This window comes from Candoia aspera, chromosome 1 (assembly GCF_035149785.1).
Source record: "Candoia aspera isolate rCanAsp1 chromosome 1, rCanAsp1.hap2, whole genome shotgun sequence".
Lineage (NCBI taxonomy): Eukaryota > Metazoa > Chordata > Lepidosauria > Squamata > Boidae > Candoia > Candoia aspera.
The window spans coordinates 120,987,646-121,005,620 of record NC_086153.1 but is presented as its reverse complement, the minus strand read 5'-3'; the positions used below and the strand labels follow the sequence as shown (position 1 = coordinate 121,005,620).

The 17,975-nt window shown below is 40.4% G+C and overlaps 2 protein-coding genes across 6 annotated transcripts in view; both read right to left on the bottom strand.

Annotated features, from left to right (window-relative positions):
• LOC134503995 (cytochrome c oxidase subunit 7A2, mitochondrial) overlaps window positions 1–17,975 on the bottom strand; it is a 410,163-nt gene that overhangs the window by 47,622 nt on the left and 344,566 nt on the right. The window lies entirely within an intron of this gene.
• The window catches only part of FILIP1 (filamin A interacting protein 1), an 88,518-nt gene that overhangs the window by 14,083 nt on the left and 56,460 nt on the right, over window positions 1–17,975 (bottom strand). For all 4 annotated transcript variants that reach the window (XM_063312954.1, XM_063312962.1, XM_063312971.1 and 1 more), the window contains one exon: window positions 2,709–5,514. In XM_063312954.1, coding sequence (XP_063169024.1) covers window positions 2,709–5,514 — 2,806 coding nt within the window. The remainder of the gene's footprint in view (window positions 1–2,708; window positions 5,515–17,975) is intronic.

The window sequence follows — 17,975 nt, the reverse complement described above, 5'->3', positions numbered from 1 at the left end:
TTGCCAGTAGCCCTACAGGAAACTTTTTAATACATGTATATAAATGGGTATACACACACCTGTGACAGGTGTAGCTGCAGCAAAGATGGGGCAGTTGTATCATGCGAGTGCCACTTCCCCTCCCAATACATGTCTCAAACCACCCCACAGCGCACGGTGCACTGAACTCACAAGGGACACATATCAGCAGTCTACTAGTACAGTGAAGATGTCTGTCATAGTGACAGGTCTACCTGTCTACTGGGAGACCACTAGGCACCAGTGTAAAATGCCACCTGTGGCTCAGCAGCACTTTACGTGCAGAGGATGGCAGACAGCTGAACAATGGGGAAAGTGCCAACATACCCTTGTGGTCAGTCATATCTTCCATTGTACCTTCCATTGGGAAGTGAGTCTTTTCCCTTCTCCTTTCTCCCATTGCCCTTGACTCCCATGGATGGCAGGAGAAGCAGGGAGAAAAGTGGGGAAGATCAGCTTCTTTGCTGCCAAATCTCCAATTCCGCAGAGATCAGAGTACTGACAGCAGAATGTTACATCCTTCCTTTCTCCTCTACTTGCAGGAGAAGTTGGCCTCTTGGTGTCAAGAGAATGAGCATGGCTTGTGTTGGTAGAAGTTGAAAAATGCCACTTTTGCAATGGAGCAAGGAAAGAAAGACAACAGCAGGCTGAGGATGGGCTGAAGATCTTGTATGTTCAGGTCTTCAAGAAATGTGAAGTGTGCCATTCTCATGCAGAGGCAAACAGGATGCGCTGATAAGCCCTAAGGCTTACAGAGAACAACTGGGGGAACTAGCATGCTGAGCCTTGAGAAAAGACAGTGGGGAAAGGGATGGGGGGAGATATTATGGCCTTCTTGTACCAAAAGTGTTTCTACACCAAAGAAGGTTAAGACCTGTTCTGTATCATCCTAGAAGCAAGACAACAAATCATGATCTTAAGTTACAGGAAGGCAGATTGTGGCTAAACTTCAAGGAATATTTCCTAACAATAAGATTGGGTTGAAAGTGGCTCAGCTTCATTGGTTATGTTCAAGCAGGTTTGGACAGCTTTCAGTCAGAGACACTGTGATTTGGACTGGATGAACACCTCCATAATTCCTGTCACTGTTGGCTGAGGCTGATGTGTTAAAAGTTCAACAATATCTGAAGGCCACAAGCTCTCCACCCCTGTAATAAATGATTTCATTTCTTAGCTCAGAACAATATAAATCTATGTAACTGTAAACTTTGCATGACTGACTGTTAGGACACTTACTGCTCTAATATCTGTACCTAAACTCTCCTCATTTAGTCTGATTCTCACAACCAAACCAAGAGACAATGCAAGAACTGCTTTATGGTTGCACCATTCTAGACTCATTTTTTCCAGAATATCAATCTAGTTCTTATTCTTGACCACATGCTTGGATTTTATCATATTATTTTAGTATCTTGTGTCAAGAAAAGGAACGTGAAGACAGGTGGAATATAGGGATTGGAGTGAGGGAACTTATCTCACTTGAGTTTTTGGTTAATTATCTAACAGAGCCCCAAGACTGCAATATAAAGATTGCAATAGTACTCATGTTTAAGAGTAACTCAATCATAACTGAATCATCTTTTTAGACATAGTGGGATTTCCATATAGGACTAAGCAGCATTAGTTCTCATTTCACATATATTCATGAGAAAAGAAAATCATGTCTCACTTGCCTTTTGAAGGATACAAATTTATAAAATGAAACAATGGACAATTTAAAATATGGAGAATAAGTAACGGGGGGAAACAGATTGGACTCCAACCTATCTTAGAGAAACATCTCCCTCATTTTATAACCCAAAGACACAATGGGAAATATATTTTTAAAGTTTTGGATGCTGACTTGTATTCAATAGCTAGTTTTTAAGGGAGGTGGTTTTTTGAGTTTGAATACTCAAGGAACTCTTTAAAAAGTTAGCAGATACTTTCCTTCTCCTGATATACAGTAGTAGAAGGAAAGAAGCTAGAGAGGCCAAAGACCAATCATTTCTGTAACAGAGAATTATGGATTCTTATTGCATTTGAACCAAGCAAGTAAATCCTTGATTTAGGGAATTTAAGGATGGATCCACACTTTTCACATCAAAATCCCTATCCCTGCTTATCGGGTAAGACTGATTGAAACAGGGACAGACAGCGGTTGAAGGGCTGGGGACGCAATTCAGCTTTCCACCCTTCCAGAGGGTTGCAGGAAGCTGGATGGAGATAAAATATAAGGGTCTTAAAGAAGCAAATAAAAAAATTCCCACTCCTACCCTTACAGTTCTCCATGGTTTGAAAACAGCCCCCAATCACTATTTGGGGACTGACTGGGGGCTATTTTTCTGGTTTGGGAAGTTAAGGGTAAGGACAGGAACATGTTATCTTCCGGAGGCCTCCTCTCCTATTTCTATGATTAAAAATCCTCCCCCCCACAAAAAACACACCAAAAAAGGTGGGGGGGGGGCAAAATCAATTCCCAAACCAATGAATTCAGGGCATTTGGAGACTGTGTATTTTAAAGGTGAGAATTTTAAAAAACAAATCCAAAGCATTACAACTGACATTGGAGTAATCAGGGGCCACAGATGAGGTGCTGAATGAAGGCTGTATGCAGCCCATGGGCCACAGATTGACCACTCCTGCTCTACTGCCACCTTTCTCTACATTGTGCAAACACACCAATGGCCAACAGAGTCTGGAACGCTTACCACTGATTGTGTTCCTCGTGTGGATGATGTAGTAACTGGAGTGATAGTGATGGTGCTGGTCACTTTGCTTGCTCCAGTTCTTGAGGACACATTATTCCTGGGGGACCGAAGAACAGTCCCTGTCATGTCCTCCTTTTCTGCCGCTACATTCATAGGCCTGACAGTAATTACAGGACTCATTCCTTCTTGGGCAGTGCTAGGTGAGCGTTTAAACTGAGTACCTAAGTGGATATGAATTTTGTTGTCCTCAGTCGTTACAATGCTTGTATTTGGATTGTACTGTCGGACTGGAGTTGGGACAGTTTGTTTCTCTGGTGTCACTCTAAATACAGCCCTCCCCATGGTCATGTCCTGTGACTCAGGGGATACAGTAATTTCTGTGGGTGCTGCAGAGGTAGACAAGGTCATGATCTGAATCGGAGACATGGGCCTTTCCATGAATGGAGACATCTCACTCTCCACAGATTTCTCTCTGGAGAAAGTAGTTAGAGTCACTGGTGACATTGCTCTCTCTGGACCCACTGGGCTCTCACCACTTTTCCCTTTTTGGGACATGACATTAGGAGAAGGAATTATGGTGATCCTTGGTTTTTTGTTTCCTAGGGTAGGAATAAGAGTGGTACTTGAGAAGAAATCTTCAGCTGTTGGGCTAGTAATTTCCAAAGTTGCTGTACTGTTTTCATGATCTGGCGTTACCCGAATATGAAGAGGCTGCCCCTGCTTTGGAGAAAGAACCACTTCCCCAGGATGTTCAGGGCTGGTTTGAATTCTGGCTCCTTTGTCTTGAGTTGGCTGACAACTATTGTCTCTTTTTTTCATCCAGGGAATCCAAGATTTTCTCATTGTAAGCTCATGTGCAGCTGGGGGATACCTGTTAAGCACAGATGATCTCTCATTGGTCTTCTTGAGCCCAACCTGCCGAAGGTTGCTCATGATGTGGTTCTCCTCCTGGAAGGATTTCCTAATGAACACGGCAGGCGTCTCTTCTTCTGCCATTTCACCATTCATCATATCAGTTTGGACTCCAGTAGATGTAACAGGAACATCAACCATCCTTCTGCCATTCATGCTGGGCCTCAGGACACGACTATAGCGTTTAGACAGCTCAAGTTCTTTTGTCAAATTCAGCACCTCCTGTCCCATGGCTTTGTTTTTACTTTCTTCTTCCATAAACCTTTGCTGGAGGACTGAATAATCTACTTGGAGCTGGGAAAGCTGGTCTTCTTTGTTCATCAGCTCATGAATTTTTTCTTTAAGAGCCAGTACTTCTGCTGTCAAGTTTCTGCTTTTAGCTTCCTCCACCCGAAATCTTTGCCTCAGCTCAGCCTCTTGACTCACTGCCTCTCCCTTCTCTATTGCTTTGTTTTTAGCAATCTGGAGCTTCATTTCTTCCAGCTCTTGGGAAAGAAGATTAGCTTTGTCCTGCTCAGTCCTAAATTTCTGCTCCAGCTGATCATATTCATCCTCAGTTTTCATCAAATCTCCCTCAACCACTTCTAGCTGCTTGAGACGATTTTTTAGCTTTTCAATTTCAACCGTTAGTTCTCTGATCTGGTTATCCTCTTGTCCAGCAAGCCCTGGTCCTTTTCTAACTCGACCTCTGGCAATTTCTCTTTCAACCTCCTCTATGCTCTCAATTCGTTTCTTTAATAGATCCACTGTACAGCTCAGCTGCAAAGATTTCTCTTCCTCACTTTTTAGCTTGTTAATTAACTCATCCTTTTCCTTGGTCAAACTGGATACTTCTTCCTCCATTTCAGATTTCAGCTTCAAAAGTTTTTTACTTTCCTCTATTAGCTTTTCAGTCACTTCCATAACTTTGCCTTGCTCCACCTTAAAGTTCCTATTCAGGTTTTCCACTTTCCTCTCTTCCTGCTTTATTTTATCTGCCATGTTTTTTCTTTCATCCACCAGCATGACTGTAAAAGACTTCAGCTTTGTCAGATCATCTTTTAGGATCAATTCTGCCTTTTCCAACTTGGTTTCTGAAGACTCTAAGTCTTTTACCCGAATCTTCACTACTTCCAACTCATTGATCAGGTCTTTAGTTAAATTCTTTTCCTTCTCCAAGTTCAAACGCAGCTGGGTACATTCCAATTTGCTTCTGCTGAAAGCTTCTTCTAGCTTCTCAAGTTCCGACATCCTCTTCTGCAATTTCTCCACTTCAAGCCTCAGTTCCTTACTCTGATGTTCCTCCTCTTGCAATTTCTTTTTCAGCTCTTTGCACTGAGATTCTGTTTTGGTGATCTCCTCATCTTTGCCTTCCATTTCAAGCACACGCTTGCGAAGGTTTTCCACCTCAGCCATTAAGCTGGAGTTCCCACATTCCCCCTTGGCTATTTTGTGCCTCAACTCCTGAAGCTCCTCTTCCGCCTTTTGAAGACTTTTATTGGTTTCTTCCAGTTCCTCAATTTTGTTGGTTAAACCCACTAGCTTAAGCCTGAGATGCTTATTGTGTGACTCTTGATTGGTAAATTTAGCAGTCATCTCCTCATGCCCTTGAGAATATGAGGCTGTCTTGTACTCAAGTTCAGCCTCCAACTTTATTAATTTCTGCCCATCTTCTTTTGCTTTGGAATTTAAGACCTTAAACTTTTCTTCTTCTTCTCTCAATTTCTGGGTGAGATTTTGTATTTTCTGGGTCTGCTGATCAAGTTGCTCAATGTGCAGCTGCCGTTCATCCACCAGCATAAGTGCAAATGACTTGAGTTTAACAAGTTCTTCCCTTAGCTTACTGAGGCGCTTTGCATGTTCTTTGTCCTTGCGAGCTTGGTAGATTTTTTCCTGTTCAAGAAGCTTCTTTAATCTGAGAGAAGAGACAGAGAGAGAATGCATTCAGTGTTGTAAGGTCTTTTTTTTAAAGTTAATTCCTACTTTCTAATAAACGATTGCAAACTATTTAAACATGCTAACCTATAGAATGTTTATTGGTTTTGGCTTAGAATAAAATGATAATCCAGCCATTGTGGTTGCTTAACTACAATTTATGATTTAGCATGCTATGTGAAGCCAGTCAGTTCTGCAGTGGCCTATCTCAAACCCTGCCTTTTTGGGAAGATTTTGCAGAAGGCAGTGGGGCTTCAGTTACTGAGGGTCCTAGAAGCAACAGATTTTCTGAGCCCTTTTCTGGGTTCAGGCCTGGGCATGGGACAGAAATGGCATTGGTTTCTCCGGTGGAAGCTCCTTCTTGGGACCTCAAGGGAAGGAATGTGCTCTTCCAGGCCCTCTTAGACTCTTAGCAGGGTTCCATACCATTGACTATGGCAGGGGTCCCCAAACTCTCCAGCTCATCAACCTCTTCATGAAGTTTCAGATTGTTCATTGACCCCCAAACAGTTATTATATGAAAATAATTTAATAAATTCTACTTTAACTAATAGTACTACGAATGACAACAAAAACAATGGATAGTCCCATTGACCCTTGGAGGTCAATATTGACCACTTTGGAACCCTGGACTATGGTATCATTCTGGACCCTCTGTTAGGATTTGGTTTTTGAGGTACTGTTGTCTAGTGGTTCTACTCCTTCCAAAGTGGGCAGTTCCAGTCAGTGCCCATGTGTCATGTTTCCCCTTTCAATGTTCTGTTAACATTGTAACGTTTCACATGTCAAGTCATTTTCCGTGTACACTCGCTTGGCTCGTTTGGGGTTTTTCCATTCCTGCGCTCTCCTTTGTTTTGGATCTTTGGAATGTATGTTTGGGTTTGTGATCCTGTTCAAGGTTACTTTCCCAGGCGCGGGTAACGGTTCCTAGCACCTGGGAGGGGGTGCGTGCTGATGGGTGTTTGGGGCGGGACTGGATTGAAGGCAAGGCTTTTAAGTTTGTATTTGGCGCACTTTTGCTCATTCTCAGCTTTCTCTGTATTTGCATACTATTCCTTTAATAAATCAGTTATCTTTAAGCCCGAGCTTGTGAGACTGAGTATTTGGGATTAGGCAACCATTACACCATGGGAGAGGAACCACTGTAAGTTCCACAGGGCTCAGTCTTCTTCCTTCATGCTGTGAAATATTTACACGAAACCACTGCAGGAGGTCATGTTTTGGCTTAGGATGATGTAACTGATCTGCTAATGATTCTCAGGATTGTTCCTCATGACTGCATTAATGAGCATTCCTCCAGACCCTGAGTCAGCAGAAAAATATCCTGGCATAATTCTTCTGGTATAAGCTCCTGGCCATCCCCCACTCACACCTGTTAGCTGGAGTTTTTCTGGGACAGAGGTTTACCAGCCTTCTAGAAAACTGGTAGACAGGTTAACTATTCTTGTCATTTGGGCTTAAAGGGAAAATTAGTAGAAGTCTTTTTAGTTTTCCCCCCAGTTTCCCAATATTCCAAATCAACAAGTGATGCAAGAGTGGCAATGCCAGGAGTCAGTAGTCACAGTTGGGAAAACTCAGAGATATTCCATGGAGTATGAAAAGTGGCATCAGAATAGGCAAAAACTGCCTACCTCCCTCCCAAACTAATAAAAACAGTAGAAAGCTTGGCCATGAAGAACCCCTTGTTGGTAGAAGCAGTAGAAAATGCTGATATACTCATTTGGGACAGAACCAGCAATACAGCTCTTCCTCAGTGTAAAGAAACTGGCAGTATGTATATGGGTGTGGGTGTGGGTGTGTACACACACACACCCACACACACACGAGGCCTACCAATCTTTTGAAAGAGGTCTAGTGATTTCCCAGAAGACTGGAATACCCATGTCTATAAGGATCCTGTGTAAGTAGTTAAAAGCCAATACAAAAACAAAGATTGAACAGATAATTGAACAGAGGAACTCTGGTGATGAGCACCAACAAGAGTGACATAAAAACGAAGCAAATGAGAAACGAGATGAAGAAAATCTATAAATTCTCAAGTTTTATAGTAACACCAAAAAGAGCTTTTTAAAAGAGCTTGAATATACTATTCAGCAGTACAGCTTATAAAACTTGAAAAAATGTAGAATATTGATGAAAGGAGAGTGAAATGCTTGCTTACAGAGAATCATAAGCTACAACCAAATCAAAGTACTGTATTTCTTTTAAGAGACAGAATATTATATTGTAAATTGTTAATTTTTGCTCCTCTTAGTCACTTAAGCTGAAATGTTGCCTATAAACAGTTGCTCAGCGTAAAGCATTGTATGCCTCTCAATATTGGTTGCTGAGGAACAGCAACAGAAAAGGCACTTCCGTTCACATCCTCATGTGAACGTCTTAGACTTATGGGGTCAGCTCCTAAAAGATACTGAATTACACAGATCTTTCAAGTGAGTCAACATGGTCCTTCTTACATTCTGAAGTTAGTCAGGTGCAATTGTGTTGGGCCAACATCAGAACCCAATACAGACAAAAATATTTTAGAATATCCTACAGTACTTTAAATAATATAGACCCATCTTTCTTCCTTCACAAGGTTCAAGGCAGTATACATGGATGGGTGGGAGTGTCCCTAAATTTTTGTTCTTTTGGCCTTGACCCAATTCAGACCTTCTGAGCTTCAGCAAAATGAATATAGCCTTCCCTGTCTTAAGTTCTGTCTGAGCAGGAGGAAGAATGTGAATGTATGTGTATGTATATATGTATATATATATACACACACAATGTGTGTGTGTATATACTAATATTCATTCAGGCCAGTGGAATTAGAAGCATTTTAAGTGCCATTTAAGAATGAGTCCAGCTGGAACTTAATTTGTTTTCTTTGAATCGATGCTGAGAAACATTCCCTGTTTTAAAGCAAAGCGCTCTCTTACTGACTTTCAAATACCCTGCTGACTTCCCCAATAGCATCTATCATGTAAGGTATTCACAACAGAAAATGCTTGGAGAAGCCAAATCATTTCAACTTTTCAGTTGCATGACAAGAATTGATCAGTACGGTACAGAGTTTGGGGGAGGTCAGAGAAAGGCTTTAGATGAAAAGAAAACTTTTCACAGGAGTCAATGGGAAACTGAAGGCTTCATTCCCAGGAAACACGCCAGTTCAAGCATCTGCATGTACAAAGAGAGGTCAAAACTTTCTATGCAAAACCAAAGTCCCCCAGATATGACACTGCAAGATATCTTCCTGGTCATCTCTCTAGCTCAGCGAAACAGAAAAACTAACTTTTAAAAAGCTGCAGGGCTGTTTTTTGCCCTATCCCCTTTAACAAGCACCTATCAGTCCTTCCCACTGCAATGTGCAACAGCTTCCAGCTGATTCTTCCTATCAAGCAAACTCATTAACCCACATGCCTGCACACAATCAAAGGTGCATTGACAGGGAGCAACATTAAGAAAACAAGGACATAACACCAGCAACATGGAGCTTTCTTACCTTCTTAGGCTCAGCAACCCTTTCTATTCGCCTTCCCTTGCAAGAGTCCAGCTGGTGCCCAGGCCCTGCTCAGTCCCTGCTCTCCAGGGAATTAGCCATCACATTCCAGCCATGTCATCAGAACAATGAAAGGTGAATGTTGTGCAAAACAGCCTGGGACCACTTACTGGTGATGTCATCCCTCCCTTATACAGCTCATTATTGTGCAGATTTAACTTTGGGCAGTGGGGGTGGGGGTGGAGCCTCTCTACTTCTGGAAGCAGGAGAGAATGTTGGCTAGAGAAAGGTTTAGCAAAAAGAAGGGGAAAGTACAAGAGAAGTATATTCTCCCACCCACCCCGCTTTCCTTCCAAACTCATTGAACTCCAGCCAGTTCCATTTAACATGTTTAAGCAGCCATTGCTTCCCTTTCAGAATCAACATAAGGAGGTGGAATCATACAACATGAAACAAACCATTATTCAGCTATAAAGGTTCCTAAATGCGGCACGCGGCAGAATGGAACTTGTATAATCCCCCACACGTGTGAAAAAGCACCCTTTTTAAGAATAGCTAATGCTTTCTTCAAAAAGCTATGTTAACAGCTATGCATTAGTGATCCATGGCTTGAATAAAATCAGATTATCCTGCTTATAACTCAAGGATAAAACGCTTCATTCATTTACAGCCAGCCAGTTTCAGAATTTATAGCTTTCATTTTGCAGTTAAAAATGCTGGCCACCCCACGTGCTATGGTGTGCCTTGAAGAGGCAGCAGTGAGATAACATTTGGTCTCACAGAATTCTCCAGATAATGAATGTGTACAAGATCAACCACATCCACACTTTGATGGAAACCAACCGCTCAGCAGCTAAACTGGTTGATTAATTAAATACTATTGCTGGCTGAGATTGCTAGGATTTGTAGTTACATCATATGTGGACAGCCATTGATTTCCCTACCCTTAAATTCACCAAACCAGCAAATGATCAGATGTGTTTTTCCCAGGCCAGAATAAGTGGGCTATCATTTAATCCACTTAAAGAAATTCTGAAATGCAATCACTTTAAGTTAGGGTTCTTTTTTTTTATCCCTGGCATCCTTGGCATTTAATAACTGCACAATAGGAAGAAATCTAGAAAATCAGTGTCACTGTTTTTCCATGATAGGATAGTGTTATTTACATGGTTTCCCCAATATTTATCACTTCTTCTATTCCAGCATCTCAGCAGGTGACAGCACCTAGCTGACTTTGGCTGTTCTCTAAAAGATCAGCAGACCTGATTAGTACTGGGATAGGAGACCATGAAGAAATCCCAAGGAGGTACATTAGTTGGGGAAGTTGAAAAGGACATCCCAGAAGAAGCAGTGGCAGATTTCTTTGATACTGTGGCCAAAAAGATATACACAGATGTGTTCATGGGTCACCAGGAATGGTGCTACCTTGATTACCTAATTTCAAAGCAGAGTTTGGCATTATTCTTCTTCAGGCTCAGAACAGTTGCCCATGGAAACCTTCTGCTACAGAAGAAAAACCAACCAGCCCTTGGGATTTGTTTTTGCTTAAAAGTATACCTCATGCAAAGAACAAGTCCTAACCATTCCTAAATAGGCTATTGAAAGCTTTTTGTGATTAAACTGACCTATGGGCAGAGATGAGGGTTCTCCACAATTAGGATCCTTTGACAAAAGCTTGCCAGACTTCTGCCTGGCTAAAAATGGATATGAAAGAATTCCAAGAAGCTGTTATGTGAGGTACTATACTTTTCTGCGCAGTACGATATGTGTGCGTTTTCCTTAAAGGGGAGAGGGAAGAAACCTGCCTGTTTCCAATAGAAATAAACTGCATTTGTTCTATTATGCCTCTTGGGAAATTATTCAATAAAAAGAAATTTAACATATCCTTGAAAAAGAATGTATGGGGTGGGGGAGGAATTGCAAGCTGTGTTGATCCCCAGCTATACAATTTATATTACTTACATCATATTCCCTAACTTAGTCAACTTCAGCTGAACAATTGGCTTTAGTCATCAACCACTGCTTTTATAGAAAACAGGTCACATTCCAGGAAGATATTATGAAGATATTATGAAAGTTGTATTATCCCTCAGAGATTCCCTCATCCATGAACTGATGAGTTGAAGTTCTCCTCTTCCCAACACCCCCTTAAAATTTCACTATTCAGATTTATTGATTATCTTCCTAATATTTATTTATTGTTTCTTATGGAGTGTCAGTCAAAGTATTCTTTTTGACTAAAGAGAATTCAGGCTTTTCATAAAACATAGCACCAGATAATAATGGGGATAACCTTTCAGAGTTTGATCCTGTTTCATTCCTCTTCCTCCATCAAGCAAAGTAATTTAGTTGTCTAAGAGACAGAGAACACTCTCTTAAAAAACATTAAAAGGCTGCAGTTCTACACACTAAATAACATTTACTTTTAAGATGGCAATTACATACCCAATTGGGAGTGAATTTCTCAAGATAGCATTGACTAATCTCAACTTTGGAACAGAGATTCATTAGCTAAGTCCCATCATTATTTTTTTTAATGTGACTTTCTACTTCCACAAATGGTTCTACGCTTTAACAGGATAATTAAAAATAATGTTTTGATGCTGATGCTGCCAAACTTTAATTCTTGATAGATAGTTTTTGTTGAGGCTGCAGAAGACCACACTGCAGAATGGGGTATTTTGTACCCCATACTGTTTGTCATTTTCTCAGATTGACTGAAAGGAAAATATAGTATACTGTAAATGTTTAAGTGAATCCTGCATTTTGCTGGCCCTGGAGGCAAGACTGCCACTTATCCAAGAACTTTCTGTAAAAACAGAATTGCAGTAAACAGTGCAATAATCTGTAAATTCATCACAAAAATGTGTCGCAGTACCAATAAAACATGTGAAAAAAGGTGAAAGGTCCCCTGTGCAAGCACCAAGTCATGTCTGACCCTTTGGAGGGATGCTGCTTTCGCGACGTTTTCTTGGCAGACTAGAGCGGGGTGGTTTGCCATTGCCTTCCTCAGTCCAATAAAAAATACTTCGATACAATTTCAGATTGCAGCTACAGATGCTGCCAAACTTCAATTCTTGATAGATCTTGCCAGCATGACCAAAGATGAAGAGTGTTGGGATGTGTAGATAAACAACATCTGGAGGACTCGATCTCCAAACTACACAATTTACTTAAATAGGGCAGTAAAATAGCTTGGCCTGCCCTTCCTTGTAAGGTATTCACATACCGTTTCTTCAGATCATCATTTCAAATATGTATTAGATCAGCAGCAATACCTCCACAAAGTGCTGAATTACGATTTCCAGGGTCCCTCACTTTTCCAGGCTGGCTAGAGATGTTGGCAATTGAAGGTCAACAACATCTAGTAGGCCTCATGTTGCCCATCCCTGTTAAAACTTCAAGACCATGAGCAACAGTGTTACTTTTAATGTATTATGCGGGACTGACTGAAGTTTATTTTCAGATATGCAAAACATAGGCCAGGATGTGTGACTTTTTCTTCTTACAAAGAAGTGGTGATTTTAATTTCTCTGTGTTTTTTATACCCCCATTGCAGGCAGGCAGGCAGGCAGCTGATCAAACTGTCTCTATCCATGAAATGGGTGACTGCATTAGTTGTATTTCTGGTTATTAAGCCACTGTTGAAGCTGCAGGTTTTCTTGCTTAGAAAGAGTGAACTGCTTACAAGACTGCTTGCATATCTTCCATAAGTTGGGAATATATTGGCTGAATTCCAACCTTACAGTACAACTACACTGAAAATGATCCCAGCTCTAAAGATAAACTCTGCCTCAAATTGAGCTCAACTCAGGGTGACTCCATACTGTTATTGCTGACAACAATACAGAAGTGGTTTACCATTGAGGTCTTCTTCCACAACATTTAAAAAAAAAAAAATCCAGTTCAATCTACAGCCCTAAATTGCTTTGTAGTAGTCCTCCATCAAGTCTGATCCTCCTTAGTTTTCTTTTACAGCTGAGGGCATGGCTGCAACTAGGGGGGGCACCAAAATGAGTGCTGGGGGGGCACCAAAATGGGCATGGAATCCATGTTTGCCCCGGGTGACACAGACCCTAGTTGCGACCCTGGCTGAGGGATGCAGGATACTGCCACTTGCTGGGATGATCTCCCATTACTTTTGCTTGCTTGCTTACTTATTTATTTAACCTTGACCTTGCCCTGGAAATAAATAGTTTGAAGATAGGTATTGGCTAAATCCAAAAACCGCAGTATGCTTGACTTTGATATTGTTGTTGTTATTGTTAGTTGCTGTCGAGTCGTTTACGACTCATGGCGACCCTATGTACAACAGAACGAAATGCTGTTCAGTCTTGCACCCTATGCCTGACTGTTCCAATGTCTGCATCCAGTGTTGCGGTGATCGTATCAATCCATCACATTGAAGGCCTTTCTCTTTTCCACTGGCCCTCGACTTTACCAAACATGATGTCCTTTTCAAGCGACGGTCTTTCCTGATGATGTGCCTAAAGTATGAGTGTCTAATTCTAGTCATCTTCGCCTCTAGGGAACATTCTGGTTGTATTTCTTCTAAAACTGATTTGTTTGTTCTTCTGTATGAATCCAAATAATCAATTCCAATAAAGTATTTTGAGGCTGTGACTTGCTACCTGTGGCTTTTTTTCAGTCTAGATTTCATGAGGTTGCAGTTATTCAGTTATTTGTTGTCACTCTTGCCAGATGTTACGTTGACATGTTATTCTAAACCGTGGCTTGATTTATGGTTAGTGGAATAAACTATAGTGGCAAAATTAACACATAAAACTAAGCTATAAACAATGGTTTATAGGCCCCAATGGCTAAATTTACACATCACACTAAGCCAAACCAAAAAACACATTATGGCTTAAAATCATGTTTCTTGAATAAATCACAGTTCGTTGAGCTCACAAAACCTATTGAACATGATTTGCACATACACTAAGCCAGAGCTAAACAAAACACATTATGACTAAGCATGGTATGTGAACCTGTTTTAAAGATGATCTGGGATTACAGCCATAATCCTGTACCTACATACTTTAGAATAAGATACACTGAGCTCAGTGACACTTACTTCTGAGGAAACTTGTAGAAAGTTATTCTACATGAGCAGTTATTCTGGGATTTTTTTTGTTGCCAGCTTCTATGTTCACCAGAGAATTTATAAAAAAAATTATAAATGCTTTATTTACAAAGAAAACTGCCCTGATCCAAATTCAGCCTAGTTTTTATAGGTACAATACTTTTCTTTGCCTAGAACATTTTAGTTTTAAGTAAGAAATTTACTATATTGTTGAAATCCCTGAGACAAAGGAGAGAAATCTTGTCCAGAATTATACATACATACATACATACATACATACATACATACATACATGCCAGAAACTCAGAGCAGTATAAAAGAAGGATTAGTGTTTTGCCCAAACTATCAGAAAGTTACATTGCTTCTCCTCTATTTATGTTCATATCAACTTTTATTATAGATGTATGGTGAGATCAAAATTAATTGCAATGCCATGGATTCACATAATATCTACCAACTCTACTTCTGGATTATGCTTTGGAATTAAAGTAGAAAAAGAAATAAGCAAAATAAGCAAAATAAGAGAATTTTAAATCTTGAACAAATATAGGTAAAAAGACATTTTTTAAGAACATCAACCCCTAAACTATTTAGCTAATCACTTTTGAATCTCTAGTGAAAGCACCAGGAAAAACATAGGAGCTTTTTAGTAGCCTCTGCAGCCCAGTGGCTACCAAGACTATAAGAACAGATATACAAAAAGCCAGATGACCACTAGATGACAGCAAAGAAGAAAAACTATCTAGCAGAGATAAACCACTTAGCAGTTAGCTGGATTGTTGCAGCCCATAGACAGTTATAATTAACTTCTGGAAACATCCAACCATTGTCGTGCCAATATAACCATAATGAGGACAAGCTTTATATCACTTCAGCAATGGCTGGGCCATGCTGAAGACACTATAAGGGCCTTTTCTTACTTGCTCCTAACCACAAGGACTTCATGCTCTGACATCATTAGGGCTACCAGGCCTGGGCAGCCAAGAGCTGCTCACTTTACTTTTGTCTCATCAGCCCAGGAGTGAGAAAGCCTTATTATATTAAAGTAGTATTTTTCCACTTATTTCAACATTATCCAAGAGCAGCTTCAAGATACTGTACATAACATCTCTTAGGCTTTGTTATCCATTATCTTGGAGGGAAGTCAGGTGATCACAATAACTTGAAAAATAGGTAATAGATGCAGGCTAGAGATTGACAGTGGGGATAGCAAATTTCATACCGTATCGTTTTCTCCTGACCAAAGGATGGTGCATAGCACTTCAGCTCAGCTTTGGGGAAAGGCCCTAAGTGCATCGTGGGGAAATTGCCACTGGGGCTGAAAGGGTTAAAGGAGGACCTCTCAATAGGAATCAGATAGATATGAGAAGCCAGAAGGATGTGGGGATATAGATACAGAAACTGCTGATTTCTCTTCCATTTCCTTCTAGCTGAGGGATTTCTGTTCTTGAACGGATAAAAAGGGTTTTGATTTGAAATGGATGGATGTTTTGAAAAGTGGAGAATCTACAAACATTCTTCTTTATAAGAATTTATAAGCTCCTTCATTGCAAATGTATTCTGCACCAATTTCTATATCCAAGGACTCTCCATCATGCCACCCAACAACGTAACTTGGAACAGACAAGGGTCCAAGATCAACCACATTTTTCTTCTTCACCCTTTTTCTTCCCTGAAGTTCCCTGATGAAGACTTGAAAGGAGCAAAAATATGATAGCTAGCTAGAAATTCATGATAACAAAGAAAAGCACATTATTTTCTGTGCTTAAATAATAATCCTATAATTATGGAGAAAATTCTTCCCCCCTCATTTCTTTCACCATCACCAGTGTGAAACCAAGTTTTCAGAATTGATTGTGACATGATAGTATGAAGACCACCAGTCAAAAGCAACAGCTTAACACATAGAATGCTGCATGAGCTTGGTTTAAATCTCAGCCTGTTTATTTTGGTAAGCATCAGCTAGGAAACAGAAGAATGATAGTTGGTAGCCTTTTTTCCCCTGGACCCCTTACTTTTTTTTTAAAGTCTATTTAAATCATACACAGCATGCATTACCCCACGGTGATACTTTCTGTTTCAGGCTTGCGGTGCTCTTGATGAGTTGCAGATGGCTTTCCTGCGCAGGTGATGTGGCCCCAGACTGACATCACCAGGGGAACAGCCAAGCCGCATCCAAGCGCCAGGATGACTGAAGCAGCATGGAATGTATTAGCACAGGCTCCTGAGAAACTCGCCAATTTTTACGTTGCTGGGGGTGCTGGGATGGAGGGGGAAGGGCAGAAGATGCTATTGGAGAGTGAAAGCAGGTTTTGTAGAAAAGAGAACTGGAGGCCTGGGAATTCCCTAGGCTTGATGATGATGATGATGATGATATCCCATTTTCAGAGGGGGCAGAATTCGGCAGTTGCCACAAAGCCCAGATTTAGCAGGCTAACATGGATTTTTTCCCCCTTTCAGTTCTGTATTGGAAGAAATTAATCAGTGTTTTGCTATTCTCAGGACCCAGCTGTTTTAAGCAAAAACCAGAGCTTCAGGGACAATGAGCTAATGAAATCGCAAGCTGTGGTTTTTAACCTATGAAGAGAAATTTCAGGCTAAAGTTAATGCTAGGAGTACTTTTAACATTTTTGATGTTTAAAGAAAGCAGATACATGAAAGGCAAGAATTTCTCTGCCCAATTCTTGGTTTTGGAGTCTGCATCAAATACATCCAAGCCACTTTATAACTGGCTTTGATTTCCCACCAATCCATGTGTCAGAATCAAGCATGCTGTAATACTGTAGTGTTATCCATACATATTAAGGTATGCTAAACTGAGAGAATACAAGTCACTTCATACTTCCTTCCTCTCTATTCAGGTTTTAAGTATCAGAGAAACACCGCTGGAAGCTCTGATGTACATGCAGGGTGGTGCTAAAGTGTGCATGAAATTAAAATCCCTAAAAACTATGCACTATTATGTTTGTACTTCATAAGAATTGTTTATCACATGACTGTGCACAAGAACTGATTGACCTGTGTGCCAACTAATGTGGATACATTAATAGGGTTCACACATTACTAAGCTGTAAAGTGGTTTGCTTTACTCTGCCATTGCATGGTGTTTGGTTGGCCATGTTCGTTCGTTAGTTAGTTAGTTATATTTCAAATTTCTGTCACCGCCCATCTCCCCCAAAGGGAGAGTAGTTTATGGTATATAACTTTGCTAACTATAGAGTAGTTTATTCAATAACCTATGGTCAAGTATTAAAAACAATATATTGTGTTGCCCCAAAGTATTAAAAAGGGATGCAATAATATGTCAACAAGGACCTATGCTGCCCATGTCTCTACCTTAGATCAAGATATACTCTATGCAAGAGCTTATACAAAGTAAATGAATCGAAATTAAATTTGTAAAACTACAGAAACTGGTCTTGGAGCATTTTCATCTTCCTGGATCCTCTGTATCAATCAGCTATAAAACAGTCCAGTTTTAAAGAGGTCCATATAGGTATGACATTTCTTAAAGCCTGGTGTATATATAAAAAAGGTATTCCTCTTATTATCAAATATCTTCCTCCCTAGTTACCATTTTTCAATGGTTAGGTGATATCTGAACTAAATTATCACTAACCCAGAGTATTATAATAACTGAGATGCTGACACTGCAACACACCCCCTGTGACTTCACATTGAGAGTTTAGCCTGAGGAGGTTGAGCTACACAACCAACCTTAAACTCACATGCTGCCCCTTTAGAGCGGCTATAAGAATGGTGTACTTTTCCCTTTCCATTTTTCACTGACCACTCCTTGTGATCAAACATAGCAAACTGTAATTATTTTTAACAATAGTTTGTTGGAACAATCCAACTTTAAACTATTTTTAAAGTA